Raw genomic sequence first — 15,031 nt, 5'->3', positions numbered from 1 at the left:
GCAGATGTGGCTCTGGTTTTAACCAATCAAAACCATCCAGTGATGTCAGGTTTCCTGTCCCCTGTTATCTCCGAGATGAGGTAATGCAATATGTATAGGGCAGATGGTTATGGTGTGTGTGTGTGTGTGTGTGTGTGTGTGTGTGTGTGTGTGTGTGTGTGTGTGTGTGTGTGTGTGGGGGGTTCCAAAATCCCTTACTTATATAAGCCTCTTTGTCAGGACTTCAGCAGTAACCTGCATAGACTAGTCGAACCGCCGGGTCAGATGAGTTCAGACTGTTCTCTGCCATCACGTTGGTATGAAATATTCAAGTTCGCCTAACTTCATGTCCTTTCTGCTTAAAGAAACCGGCTTTCCCTTCTAACACAACTGTGGTTTGGACTCGTGTCTGTTGCTCTAAAATATAAAATATTTTTATAGTTAGGACTATAAAAATATTTTGGCAGGCTGCTGTTGAGTCATAACAGCCATGTACGATTTTTATAATGCAAACAAGGGCAAACATTTGGCAATCTAATTATGTAAAGATATGAATGCAAGTCATTTGTTGTTGCTGGTACCTTGTTTATGGTCTATTGCAGTGCCCAAAATTTGAGATGATTTGACTCAAACCAGAACATTGGTAGTAATTACGTCTTATCCATCCTTACCCGCTGTACGTCTAGATCGTGTCTGAGTGTTGTGAATTGCAGGTCGTGGTTACATTTTGGTTTTTGAGATTGACTTGTGAATGGAGGGGGCATAACCCACACCAGCAATTTAACTCACATGAATAACAGTGTCACTTGTATCCTCTCACACTCTCACACTCACACTTTACTCTCTCTCTCTCTCTCAATCACTCTCTCTCACTCTCTCACACACACACACACACACACACACACACACACACACACACACTCACTGGATAACATCACCAATGCACATGCAAGCATTGATACTGTTAATTTTCGTGTCCATTGGCTATTTTGATAATCTTTTGAAGTTTACGCCTTGCCCCCACTATAACACTATTAAAACTTACACCTCAGGCCTGCTATTCACTATTACTGTCTTTGATTGGAGATGATATTACAGTCTGTCAGTGTTAGAGCCCTTACGATTGTCGTTTGAGTGTTGTATTCTTCCTTTAATGCCAACAGCTTTCTCGGATGGTGGTATGCACTGAAAACCTCCGCTCTCATGGCTAAAATAGAACTGCGAAATTCTGAGCTCTTTTCATAATGAGTTCTTATTGGCAACAATTTGGATTTACACTAATGGAATTAGTTATATCAACAGTTAAATCACATTTAAACCATACTTAAAGTGCTTGAATCTTCCATTGAAATGTTGACCAAGCACACACACAGTGACAAAATCCAACGCTTATAAACTCTATGAATAGTTAAATCAAGCTATTTGGGCTTGGTTATGTTCTTGGAGTCATGTAAATTGTATTTCTTCATTTCCTTATCCATAACTGATTTTAAATGTTGACTATTGGTCAGTGCTCTCTCCCCCTGACCACATTTTTTGTTTATGTCTTTGTGTGACAGGAGAGTCTCCAGCAACTGGTAATGATGCCTTTACCTAACGTGCTGGTACTGGGCCGGAACCCTCTCTCCGGTAAGTGTCAGTTCACTAAAAAAATACAACCACAACATGGATGATACTTTGACCAGTGCTGTGCTAGTTTCGATTTGAGTGCCCACGGCCTCTAAACATGGACTGTGGACTTCTGTTACCCGAAGGGTTAAATTAAAATTCAGTTTAACCATTTTGCAGCAAAGCTTTGACCTTCTGAACCCAGCCATGCTATTTGATATGTCTGAGCGGCCTAGCAACAGAAGCGCAGTGTCAAGTGTTTCATGAAAACATTTTTGAGCAGCTTGACCTGTGCACCCCCAGGTGCTACTTGATATTCCAATGTGATCATGATGAAGCCACCGAGCAGAGATGATGACTAATGGCAGGCCATAATTTAAGATCATGGTTGTGGAAATAAAAGGCTTGTATGAATAAAAAGAGAGTTATGTGATGAATCAACACTCTGCCTTTCCCAGCCCACATAAATCAGTTATTGGCACAATAGCCCCCACTCCAAAACTATCGGCTAAAACCACTATAAGGAATTGGATTGTTTGTTTTACTTTTGGAAAACAGTGTCCACACAAAGTTTCATTGCCTTAAGTACATCTCTGCAAATGCAATTATTAGCTCTTCAAAGTGAATTGTTGCCAGGCACAGCTGGCAGAGTTTGTTGAAAGATATCTGTACCTTTTTACGCAGACGAAATGGCCTCTAAATCCCTTTCCTCCCTAAGCTGCCTTTGTCACACTTTCACCACAGCCTTTGCTGTTATGTTTGGCTTTTCGTCACTTTTCAGTGGTCACAGTTACCTCTTTAATTTTCATATGCCCCCGCTGGCATGAAGGGTAAATAGACGGACAAAAGGAGCTGTAGTGAGTACATATACATTCGAGAATGTGTCATTGTGTTTGATTGTGTTTCCTTTTCAAGCAAGAATAACTTGGTTGATTTTCTGTGGGGATGAAAAAAAAAAAAAAAATGCTCTGCCAAAGTAAGTAAAAGGAAGTTTTCATTATTTTAAGACCAAAGCCACACAGTCTACACGATCCCTTAGTTTTCAGTTTATTGCAGTATAAACGTATTGTAGGTACTCTGGATATTCTGAACATTTCTTCCACTGCTAGTGATAACAACCGGCAGCATACTTAACTATTAAAAAGCTTTCTTTTTAGTATTTTATTAATTCCTTTCAGTGCTGCTGCCCATAATAATCCAGTATAGTCATTGTGGAGCCAAGAGGGATTCTTTCATTAACGGAACTCCCGAAATATTGTCTTCTGTTTGAATATGTCATAGCCAATTCCACAGCAGTACATTTCTGAAGATCCACTGTATGTACAGCGCCTTGGAAATCTTCCAGGTCCACGGCCCTGCACGGTAACCTTACACGTCGCTGAAGTGATTACTAAGTGAATTCTGAAGACGACCCAATGCAGACAAGCGTGTAGGGCAGCTCAGAGCAAGTTGACCAGAGCAGGCCAAAAAGCATTGGATTGCCTTCCTTAGGGTTTCCTTTGCCCTTTACCCTCTAGCTTGTCAGATAATCAGTCAGCCAGCCGGCCAGTCAGACCAGTGGTGGCGGTGGAGTCTGGCTCTCTGGCTCAGCGGCTGCCGGCTGAAAGTCATTGGCCATGTGGCTTTTATTATGCTCTCATTAGGGGGCAGGGGACGACTCTGCGTGTGTGTGAGTGCATGCACGTGTGTGTGTTTAGTTGGTGGATGGGGGAGGGGTGTCTTCACAACACTGAACAGTGGGAAAGCACTGTAGTGCCCCCCAGGCTCCGATTTACCCTAGTCTGCCTTGTAAAATGTATACACACAGATACACAGGCACACAATTCACTTGTGCATGCAAGTAGTGTTTAGTGAGTATGCTTGGATGAACGTGTCAGTGCACACACTCAGACACTCAGACACACAGTACTTCCTTTGTTTAGTCTGTCTTAAAGCCTGTGAATTTTCTGCAGTGATCTGGACTGATATTCTGAAAACGGTCTGTCCCCTCAAAATGTGTTGGTGACTATCAGTGTCCCTCTCCAAACCCGAAACTGATTCCTGATGTATCGGCTGGTCTGTAGGTGCTTCAGTCAAGGCACTTGCAGTCAGTAGTTAAAAATATTGCATGAATACGGTCCGCAACTGACCCCAAAAAAAAAAAATCTTATCTTATCTCCACTACTCCTACTGAGGGAAAACACTGCACATTGGACAGCTTGCCACTTAAAAATCCCAGATTCAGATTTATTTATCTTTTTATAAATATAGATTTTATGAATAAATATGGAAAAACATATGGAAGAAAAAACATGGGTTTAGGTGAAAGCACTTCTCCATGAATAGAAATTCTTCTAACAGTAGCTCAGTTGTCTTTCCTTTTGAAAAGAGGAAAGACAACTGTTGTATGCTGACAGCTGACAGAAGGCGTAAACCGAGGGGCTTGACAGATGTGTGTGTGTGTGTGTGTGTGTGTGTGTGTGTGTGTGTGTGTGTGTGTGTGTGTGTGTGTGTGTCAGTCATATATATAGTTAAGAATAAACGTCAGGCTTGCTATTTTTGCTAGAAAAGTTGAACTGTTGTGTGTGTGTGTTGGGGTTATGTTTTCACAGTGTTGTGGTGAGTCCAGTGTCTCCACGAGAAACAATAGAATAGAAAGAATTGTTTGTGTGTGTCTGACCGGGATGTAAGTGCTGGGTTAGTTTTGAAAGTTTTGAGACTGAGACAATGAAGATTAACTGGGGGAAAAATGCCGATTGACCGATATGTTTTTTTTATTTTTTGTAATTTTTTCTTCTTCATGGTTATATTCAGCCAGTTCAGTGGTCCTTCTGTGGTCCTTAGGCAGACTGGTTCGTGTGCATTGCTGCTCATGACTCTCACCTTAGCTCCAGGCTGTCTGCCTCTGATTTAACTTGACACTGTATCGTGTTTTACAAAAAGCACAAATGCCTCTAAAATAATCTGAAAACGAGGTTCAGCCATCTCCGTCCTCTGTTCCCGTGAGATGGTTGAATACACTCTGGCATGCTGTCAAAGCAATATCAGATTGCCTATACTAGTTTTATCAATGACGGTCAAGTCATTGGGGCCTGAATGACTCTATTCATCATGGCATAAGAGAGGGTTGTAGCAATAGATGGCACATGCACGCCAGCACACATTTTTGTTCCTTCTTATTTACTCACATCCTCACACAGATTAACAATGGCATTGAAGGAGGAAGGGGTTAGTCACTGGTTAGTCTCTGTCCTCAGGTTTCCTGCTAAGAGGATAAAGCAGGCAGGGAGGAAAGGAGGTGAGGAAGGAAGCCTCGATGAGTGAATGCAAACACTCAGGAGGCGCAGATGATTAATAACAATACCGAGGGAAGGAAGGATGGGTGGATGTATGTTGCAGCAAATAAATGGGTGGATGAAGTGAGTGTGTAAGAGGGAAGGAAGAGAGGGATAGAGAATAGATTAGGCTGGCAGAGAGGTGGGTAGCAACTCCTTGAAGCCTCTTTGCTGCTGCTGCTGCTGCTGCTGCTTGAGGGAGATTTCTTTTTGTCTATTTTCATCCTTGCCTCTTTGCCTTCCTCCTGCTCTCTTTCTCTCTCTCTCTCGGTTTCTCTCTTTCTATTTTCTTCCCCGGTGTTTATGGTGCTCATGCTCTGTGGTGCTTTCCCTCTTTTGTCTCTCTTCCTTTCATCTCTCCCCCTTACCGCACCTCCCTCTTGTTCTCCTGTTCTAGCTGTATAAATTATTTATCCTATGAGGTCTCTTATCTTTTCTCCATTGCTCCAGTAGATTTGCTGAGCTAAATCCCTTCCCTGACTAGAATAGGGTTCCTGTGGCTCTGCAGAGCGCTGTTAAGCCCTGCAGCAGTGAGAATGAAGTTTTATCAGCCTGTCAACCTTCTAGGCCCAAATTCTCTTAATGTGTTTAATATTTCTTTAAAATGCAGGTGCTGACGATGAATTCGGACATTTTGTATCTTTCTCTAATATTGACCAATACTAAATAACTGCACCACAATATTCACTCACTGAAAAGAGTAAAATCTCTTCATTTACTGCACACCATCATAACAGATAACTGAAGTTCTTGGTTGACGATATATTTTCTAGAAGTAATTACTTACTTCTATTACAAATATAGTTAATAATTGATTTTAAGTAATGGAAATCAGCTTTTCAAAAAGTCTTGATACGAGCTTTTCCAGCTGTTAACACCCATAAAGCCATGTCATTTATGTCTGGGTGCTACTGGGTACGGCTGCAGTTGTTTTAGCAAGTTACTTATAGTATGGTTAAGAGAGAAGTTTAAACTTCCTTTGCTTACATTATAGCTTTCATCCACTGTTTTTGAGCTTGTAATACAAGTGTTTACTTGTAATTTACTTAGCTGTGTTGTCCAACGCAGTGGCTGGAAAGTTTTTTTTTTTTTTTTTTTTTTTTTCCCTCCACCTGTCCTCGGCTGCAGTTAAGAACAAATACAGTTCCAACTGAATTTCTGTATTGTGATTGATATACCCAAACATTAGCCAGTCTTAATGAGTAAAAAAAAAAAAAATGTGAAATCACATACAAAGGAAAATGTTGCTGCAAAGCTCTGATTGTGTCGGAGAATCTGTAAAAACAGTGGAAGGATCCTGACAATAAGACACATTCTGTTTTGGCGTATTGGGCCCCTCCCATAGGACACTGCAGGGTAAAGCACACTCTAAATTCGTGCTTTACACAGACAATCCAGCAGAGTCGTTTTTTGGAAGATTATTCTATAATTTGCGATAAAATTTGAGAATTGGTTTTACTCATCTCATTTGATTTTAAATCATTAAGAAAAATCCACAAATGGTAAAGATATAGATCAGAATAGTCTTTCTGTATGTCTGCGATTTAGCTGTTCTTGATGTGAAGATTGGCCCATTAAACTGAAAGGCAAACATTCCACCCTCCGCGGAAAACATGCTTTCACTAATCTGGATTTATTATTATTAGACCCGGACAGTGTTAGCACTCCACTACCCTTTTGGACCACATGATGAGCTGGCTTATCACATGCCCTGCTCCAAATAGGGAAAGCACCCAGACATAAACACAAAGGCACACAACTTGTATACCATACCACTTAGTCAGTGTAACACACGCACACACACACATACGCCACCTGGTTTACTGTTGTTCAGCCCCAGAGTCCCACAGATGAGCTCAGGCCTGTTGAGCATGCTAGCAGCTGTTTGTGGGTTTGAGCAGGTTCTGACAATATGTCCTGACATGTGGAAGAGTACTGGAAGCTCATCCTGCCAGCCCACTACACTTTGGAAAAAAATGTCGCACTGTGACTAGACGAGGGGGTTTTATTAGGGGGAAATTGTAACAACGCAAGAATGAAGTTAATTGGAAGTAAATGTGGGATAGATGTGTAACTATTTTTTCTGCCTTAAAATTTTGTCAAATGTGGCCCCCCAACTATGTCCCACGAAACGTTCTCATTTATTTTTCAGGGAAATACATTTAAACATCTTCCAGAATAGACAGATAAGTGGAAACACTGGCTATGACCTAGATAATAACTAACTGAAAAAAACTGGGAATATTTTGTTACACACAGTTGGTTGTTGTTGTTTTTAACCTCCATCAATCACCAGATCTCGGTTCAATAAATAGACTTTATTCATCAGTCTGTGTGTTTTTACTTCTACCTAAGCCACAAAAGCCAATTGAACAGACTGTCGACAGGGCAAAACAGGAACAAGACAGAATTACAGTGACAACAAATTGTCAGTTGTGTTTGGTGTTTCATGCAGCCATGTTTAATGTGGTTTAGCTGTAGTAATAATAATAGTAGTAATAATACTTTGTGTATTTTTTTTTGTGTGTCTATCTTTTTTGTTTGTTTTTTAGAGCAAGGCCTGGAGGAGATGAAGAAACTACTGCTGCTGCTACTAGGCTGTGCTGTTCAGGTACGAGCACAGTTAAGCCCACTTAAACATTCACACACCGAACACGTGCGTATGAAATTCGGTTCATAACAGACGTCAATCATACTTTGAGGGAGATTGAAAATTTTATTACTTTCATTACAAATCATCTTGTAGCGTTTTAATTCCAAAGCCAGGAAATCTAGTTTTGGGAAGAAGTCTCTATTGGGTTCAGCCTCCAGTGATTGCGGACACTTGCTCCCTCTGATAAAATGAATGAACTCAAACTCTGTCATACAGCTAATGCTGTGTGATGAATGGCATAGCAGACCTTTTCCTGTCCTGTGACAAAGCCCCCACTCAGCTCTTACTCACTGCATTTCAGACAACAGCAGTGACCTTTCGCCACCTCTATTGTTTGCAAAAAGATACCGTAGTTGCATTCATGGGATTAACTCTGATTAAATACTGTCTACTTCAAGCCTGTCTTAAGCACGGCTGCACCTGTTGCTGAGTAAGAACTGGCACACCATGAAAAAGAGAGAGCTAATATCTTTAATGAACAGTCTTGTTCGGATCTGATCTTGTGCCAACAAGAGAGGAAACTGATGTTTGTCTGATCCAGAAGATAAACTTGCATTTGAAGACTAGACCTCTTTCCTAAATACAACTTCTGCCTTCCTGGAAACCTGTGTATCAGATCATGTTCTTCTTTATGTATACAGTGTCGATCTACTAACCTCTACTGGACCCCCCCCCCAAATCCGCCTAACCCTTTAACATCTCACAAATCTCCCCTTTTCTCTTGTGTTTGTTGAACATTCAAAGATTCAAAATAATAACCAAAGTCTTGATTGCTTTTTCTGTGTACCCCCTCCCCCAATCCCCCCACGATTTACACAGTGCGAGAAGAAGGAAGAGTACATTGAGTGTATCCAGACTCTGGACTTTGACAGCAAAGCTGCCATAGCCTCCCACATCCAAGAGGTATTTCTCCTCCATAGTAAACAAAACTGGAAAGAATTAAGATATTTAACTTCTTGGTAGACCTCTTTTGCCTCCATTAACTGGTGTGTGGTAATCATGGGATGGGCTGATGAATAGGTCTTTGTATGGCAGTGAGAGTGCTGGAAATCAAATGTTTGTCAAATGTAGAGTCCTGACAGGGTGTTATGAACGCACAATTTTAATGTATTTTTCAGCAGCAATCTTTTGCTTTCCACCGTTGACAGACTCTTATTAATGATACAATGGCGGTGATTTTAGGTGACTCATAACCAGGAGAACGTAGTGGACCTGCAGTGGTTGGAAAGTGGGGAAATGCCTCCTGAGGATCTGGACAGCCTCTCCAGAAACCTGGCTTTCCACCTCAAACGCCTGGTGGATGAAAGGGACACCCAGCTGGAGGTAGTTACATATATATTTATATACTGTGTGTACTAACATTAATTTATTTTGCCTTGTTAGAAATTAATTTTATTTCCAAAACAACATAAGCAAAATAACCATAAACAGGGTAGAAGAGAGTGCAACAAGGAAAGTGCAGTAAATGATGTGGGTTTTTTTTTTTTTTGTTTGTTTCTCTTTTTATATTGTTGGGATGACGTTGCCGTGTGCAGATGTGCGTTTGTGGATGTCTGTTACATCTTCTTCAAACAGAATTTTGCTAATGAAAATGATTGGCTGCGTTTAGGAGGGTTATATGGAAACTTTTCTCTTTTTTTGCCATTACCACAAGAGAGCAGCCTCAGGAAGGAAGGGTTGAAACTGTTAACTGTCTCATGGACCGAGGGTGTTTTTTTTTATACGTATATACGTCGTCAAATGAGTTTCCAACCCATAGGGTGCAGATGCCCACTACTGAGATAACAGATCTTTTTTTTTTGTGTGTGTGTGTGTGTGTGTGTGTGTGTGTGTGTGTGTGTGTGTGTGTGTGTGTGTGTGTGTGTCAGGGGTTCTAATGGCCTCCAGATTATCACTGTGTAGTCCAGCCGCTCTCAATTAAAATCCCATTTCCTGTCACGGGCACTAGATCAAAATAGACTGTGTGTGGGACTCTGGATGTACTTTTTGCCCTAGTGCCTGTAGTCTAGTTTTGGGGTGGGGGCTCTTTTGCTGAATCCATTTATCAACTCTCCTTTGTTTTGAAGTCCATTGTTGCATCCCAGTCTGCTCTAGTCCAAGTATTTTACATTTAACTATTGCTTTAGAAAGTAGTGACTGGTAGTTCTGTACAGATTCTCCTAAATACAGATTCTTATTTACTTATTTACAAGTTCTTATTTATTTATTTTTTTTTCTGAATCTGGCTTTGAGCTTTTTGGTTGCATTTTGGTTCATCTAAACAGCTAGAAATCTCACTAACTGGCTTGTTTTTTTCTTTTTTTTTTTTCTCTCCTTCCATCCAGACTATAGTGGAGTTAACCCAGGAGAGAGACTGTGTGCAGTTGTCTCCACTGGCTCCCTGTCCAACACAGTCTCCCGGTGACTCCCCCAGCATGAGGAGAACCGAGAGTCGACAGCATCTGTCTGTGGAGCTGGCTGATGCCAAGGCCAAGATCAGACGCCTTCGTCAGGAACTGTGAGTGCCACATTTTTTTATCAGCTAGATAAGTAACTACTTATAACTGGCAAAAAGGACAGAAATGGAGAACAAACTCAGTAGCTACCACTAAACAAGTTCAAGAACAACATCCAAAGAGGTCATTGGCTGGAATAAGACAGAAGCTATCACTCCTTATCTTGTTGGCTACAGACGTTTCCATTTTGGTAGCATTGCAGCTTCTCTTACTGTTGCATGTTTGATCTGAACTGGGAGCCCTACTTGTTATCGGCGAGGTTTTTAAGGAGAATGTGATGCAAAGTCAACAAGGTCATTACTTGTACTTCATGAGCTCCATTGATATATCCCATATCAACAGTAATCAAAGCTTCTGTCATCATTCTCTGTTATTGGAACACAGTTTACTATTTTTAGAAATTGAATATTTCATCCAAAAAAGGAAATTCAAACATTGTTTTGGATCTGTGACCGAGCCTATATTTTGTACCTCCTTATATACAGATTTCACGGAGGATTTCCACTGGTTATGGCTGACTTTTCTGTCACTGTCGTTGCATTAGATGGTGGTTTTTAGCTGTTTGGAGACCAGACTGGTTGTGTCCTTTTCATAACAAAATTAATGATGGCAAAGCAAGAAAGATAGGTATTTTAGGTAATAGAATATTTCTAATGTAAACCTGCAGAGATTTTTCATCATGGTCTTGATGGGAACTCACTGTACGTGTGTACTTTCAGTTGTCAGATCTCCATGGTTATTGTGAATTTTAACGAGTGTATTCAGGCCTCAAACATGATGTTTGAAGAACAGCAATGACGAGGCAGAGTGGAAAAATCATGGAGACCAGCAGTCCCTTTCCTCCCTGCCTCTCCATTAATCAAATGAGACTTGACTGCTGTGATGTCTCACTGCCCCACACAAACACACACACACACACACACACACGAGTAAATGCCCTCTCACATACCTTGGAGAGGCCTTTTAAATTCTGTCTATGAATAATACAGTTTCCTTTTTAAAGTGCTATAATCCTTTGCCAGACAAAGGCTTAATGGTAAGGACAGATCAGTTAAATGGAAAGGAGGACCAACCGTCATTTCTACTGCATAACAAATAATTTAACAGCCTGACTGGCGCCATGAGGTGGTGGTTGATATTGAATGGTCTGATTTGAAATTGTTTTGTTGAGAGAATAATAATTTAAGTGTTGTATACTTCATAGTCTATCCTTCGTCTACCTACCGTTTTCCCCACTGAAACTAATCTTGGATTTGATTTCAGCGATGATCTGTGTGATCAGTGTCAGATAACTTTTAGTTCCTACTTCTGTGGAGTCATTTGCTGCTGCAAACGCTTGAGTGGCTCTGATTTCCAGACTAGACGTCCATTCATCAACTTGGCAGCATTAAAAATGAATATAGCCACCTAATATGACATAAGAGTTTCATTATAACTGCTCAAATTTGTAAAAACAAAAAAATATACGTTCAACATGCCAAATTATCTGCCATTTAAAGCTGTTTGCAAATAAATTTCAATTTAACTGTATAAATAGTGACTGATCTCAGGCTTGCTCATGCAGGGCTTCCTGTTGTCCCCCACTGTGGAGAAATAATGTTTGTTTTAATACATTTTTAACTATTACAATGGGTTAAGAATAACCCATTGTAATAGTAGAAAATGTATTAAAAAGTCGTCTTTAGTTTAATTTTAACAGTGGACCTCAATGATCTGGAAAGGCCTTAGGACACATTTGGGTGTATTATTCGGTCCCTGTTATTTGCAGAAGATTTTGTTTGTCTCCTTTGTCAAATAGCCCTCACACAGACCATTGTCTATTTGAAAGCACATGAATAGAGTGAAAAAAAAATCTCTCCTTGAGTGAGCCTGAAGTCATTCACTAGGGTTCTTGTGCTGAAAAGGTCTGACATTCATCACTGTGGACATCTCCCTTATACTTCCTTGACCTATATTATGACGATTTCTTCAGTAGGGCTACAGAACAGCAGCCAACAAGCCAGTGAGTTATTCGCGTTGTTGGTGGCTGTGGAATTGTTTACTTGTTGCTGTGGCGTCTGTGACAACATGTGATGGGACGGAAAAGGGACAAAAAGTCCGTCCACGCTAATGTAGTCCGGTCACATGATTGCGGTTTCTTTTCTAAGGCAGAAGAGGGGAGTGTGTTTGTTGTGTGTGGGTGCATGGACATGCACAGATATGAAAATGCAGTTATGAGCGTCTACTGTGTGGTCTTGTGTGTGTCTGAAGGAGACCAGGTCAGAGCCAGGGGGTATGGCTCAGTATTCCCACAGTGGTCTGTTTGTTAATGGCTCTGTTAAGGCTACTGTGGCTTGGCTGCTTTTCCTCCTCCTGTTCCAGCTCAAACACACACTGGGTTTATACCTACAAAAACACATTTAGAGTAATATTAAGGGCAGTTATTTCTCAGTGAGTCTTAACTTGATTCCCTGGCCAAACATTTATTTTGTACTGTTTCATTTATCTGCCTCTAAAGGTCTCTTATTAGCTTTAAATATAGATGTATTGTACCAGTTCATTTTCAAGGCAATCAGATACAAACTTAGAATTTAGAGTGATCTGGAAACATCTGGATAGAAAATTCATTTTTTTAGTTGAGTAGTTTGGATCTGAAATATGACAGTATTTATTAAACAACAGTAACCCAACTAGTGGATGAAAACACACATTTTCAAGTATTATATCCTTTCGACAACAAGTAAATCGTTGAGGAGGAGAGTCTGTGGCAACAGGACATCATTATACATTTACTGCTCCTCGTAAAGTCTTCCTGAGTTTCCGGTCAACCAACCAGAACACCTTGAATGTCAGTACAGTAGATCATTAACTACTAGAAATTCTAACTAACTCACTGAGATGAAAGACAGCAAGTAATGTTCTGTTATGCTGGAATGGGAGACAACCGAACTTAATGTGCAGACTTGGTTATAGACTGATAGCAATTGATGATGTTTTAAACTAGTCTGCTTTCTTGTAATCCTTGTTCAACCAGACCGTGTCCCTCCAGGACTCATCAATTGAATAGGATTATTTGCTATTGTAGATCTGAACATTGAAAGGCAATAGGGTTGATCACCCCCCCCCCATTCGTCATGGTTAGGTATTGTTATCACCAAGCTGTGTGTATATGTGTACAGTATATGTGAGTTTGCAAATGGTGTTTTTTGTAGACAAAGTTGAACCACTTCCCGCTGATACTACAGTGACTGCTGCTCTGAGGTGATGTTCAATATCTTACGACAATGTCTGTTGTCATAGCTTCATGTTTGAATGGTGCATCATCTGTTGACATATAAAAAAGTGTAATTTATCGGTTCACAGAAAGACAAAGATGTCTTCTTGAGTTTGGGCTAGGGATAGAATTTATGATTTGGGTAAGGGGGATAGCACTTGGACATATATCAGACTAGGGATAAAGGTTGCCTTTATTCTTTGGCTTTTAAAATATAGCAGTACACACAAGTGTTTGTGTCTGTGCTTGCGCAGATGCAACAAGTTTTAAGCCATTAACATAAGCAGCAGAGCCAGCTGCATCCATAATATGGGCCCAAAGCTAATCTGCCATGCTAGAATTGACAGGTGTTTGTAATTTGTGGAAGGGAGGGTTGTGGGGGACGGGTAAAGGCTGCAGGAGGTGCAGGGATTTAACTGATGAAACAAAAACAGAAATGGGTGAAGGAACATCCTGCCTGAATATCGACTCCAGCTTCCCAAATAACGCTAGCTGTGGGAGGAATGAGGAGATGCAACACTAAAAAGGAGGATGCCTTTTCCTTATTGAGATGCACCCTGAGACTCCAGAGAGTTATAATCAAATAAACCCATATTCAGCGGAGCAGTTTTACGCAAACCCACACACACACACTCATCCAGAGCAGCATCTCAGGAATGCAGTCGTTTTCCTTCGAAGCAGTGTGACACACTCTCCCTCTATGGTAAGAGAGTGGAGAGTTTGTGCACGCGCACACAAATTCACACAGACAGCAATGTCAAACTGCCCTGTTTCGCTGTCAGTTAAACAAATGATAGGGGAGAGTGTTAGATAGCAGATAGCGAGACCCTACTATTGAGGGTGAAGAATGAGAAATTGAATTCTGTGGTTTTTACCGCTTGCACAACCAGAAACGAAAACTTTCTTACCTCCTTCCCTAATCTACCATTTTGCCTGTTGTGGTAGTCTCTCCAGAATAAAATAAGATAAGGGGTTTAAGCCTCAGGGGCAGATTAGCAGATGTCTACCCCTGAAGTAGTGCCCCACACACACACACACACACACACACACACACACAAGGGGGGTTGTGCTGAGTGTGTCCAGCAGCAGGAGGTTGTTTTATTAGTAGTCGAATTCGGGGCAAGACACATGACAGACATTGTGGGTTTACTTAGAACATATGAGTCGCTGAATTTTCTAACTTGCCAACAAAGGCCTATTATACTTAATTGGATGTTGCCTATGCTATGTGTCCATGCTAACAGTAGGTTTATAAATTAACAAGCTTCTATACCAAAACTCATCAAAATTGGAATAAAAATAGCAACTGATATTGACCAATTAAATACACTACCTATGACCTCCATATACTTAAGTAGAATTGCTTTAGAATATTTTTAGTTGAGTCTTCAGTTCACTCTTCAGGTTGAATATGTAACTCTGTGGAAAATGATGCTACAACTCACAGTGCTTGGATTACTACTACCTCCTGCACGATTAATAGCAATAATTTACCGAAACAACCCAAACAATGTAAAAACTGCCAACTCACTGAAACGGCTTCTACTAAATGCTGAGAGTAAAGTGAAGATGGTGAGGCTATCATGCAAATTCTATGAAATGCAACTATTCTGTGCAATTGTGTCAATAAGTTGCCTCCATTAAATGATTTTAGTTGCAATCCTTGAAATGGAAATAACCCCAAAGGAATGTCCTTGTTAATACTCTGAATTGATACATGCACAAGCAT

The 15,031-nt window shown here is 40.6% G+C and overlaps 1 protein-coding gene across 5 annotated transcripts in view; it reads left to right on the top strand.

The window, feature by feature from the left end:
* Window positions 1–15,031, top strand: part of LOC120796350 (girdin-like) — a 66,971-nt gene that overhangs the window by 25,263 nt on the left and 26,677 nt on the right. For all 5 annotated transcript variants that reach the window (XR_005708372.1, XM_040139092.1, XM_040139093.1 and 2 more), the window contains exons 4-8: window positions 1,539–1,608; window positions 7,454–7,512; window positions 8,374–8,457; window positions 8,737–8,877; window positions 9,879–10,051. Coding sequence is in view for 4 of the 5 variants with exons in the window: in XM_040139092.1 (XP_039995026.1) it covers window positions 1,539–1,608; window positions 7,454–7,512; window positions 8,374–8,457; window positions 8,737–8,877; window positions 9,879–10,051 (527 nt within the window). In the remaining variant the exon portion in view is untranslated. The remainder of the gene's footprint in view (window positions 1–1,538; window positions 1,609–7,453; window positions 7,513–8,373; window positions 8,458–8,736; window positions 8,878–9,878; window positions 10,052–15,031) is intronic.

The sequence above is a fragment of the Xiphias gladius genome, chromosome 11, assembly GCF_016859285.1.
Source record: "Xiphias gladius isolate SHS-SW01 ecotype Sanya breed wild chromosome 11, ASM1685928v1, whole genome shotgun sequence".
NCBI lineage: Eukaryota > Metazoa > Chordata > Actinopteri > Istiophoriformes > Xiphiidae > Xiphias > Xiphias gladius.
The sequence above is the reverse complement of the archived record's forward strand: the minus strand, read 5'-3'. Positions and strand labels throughout refer to the sequence as shown.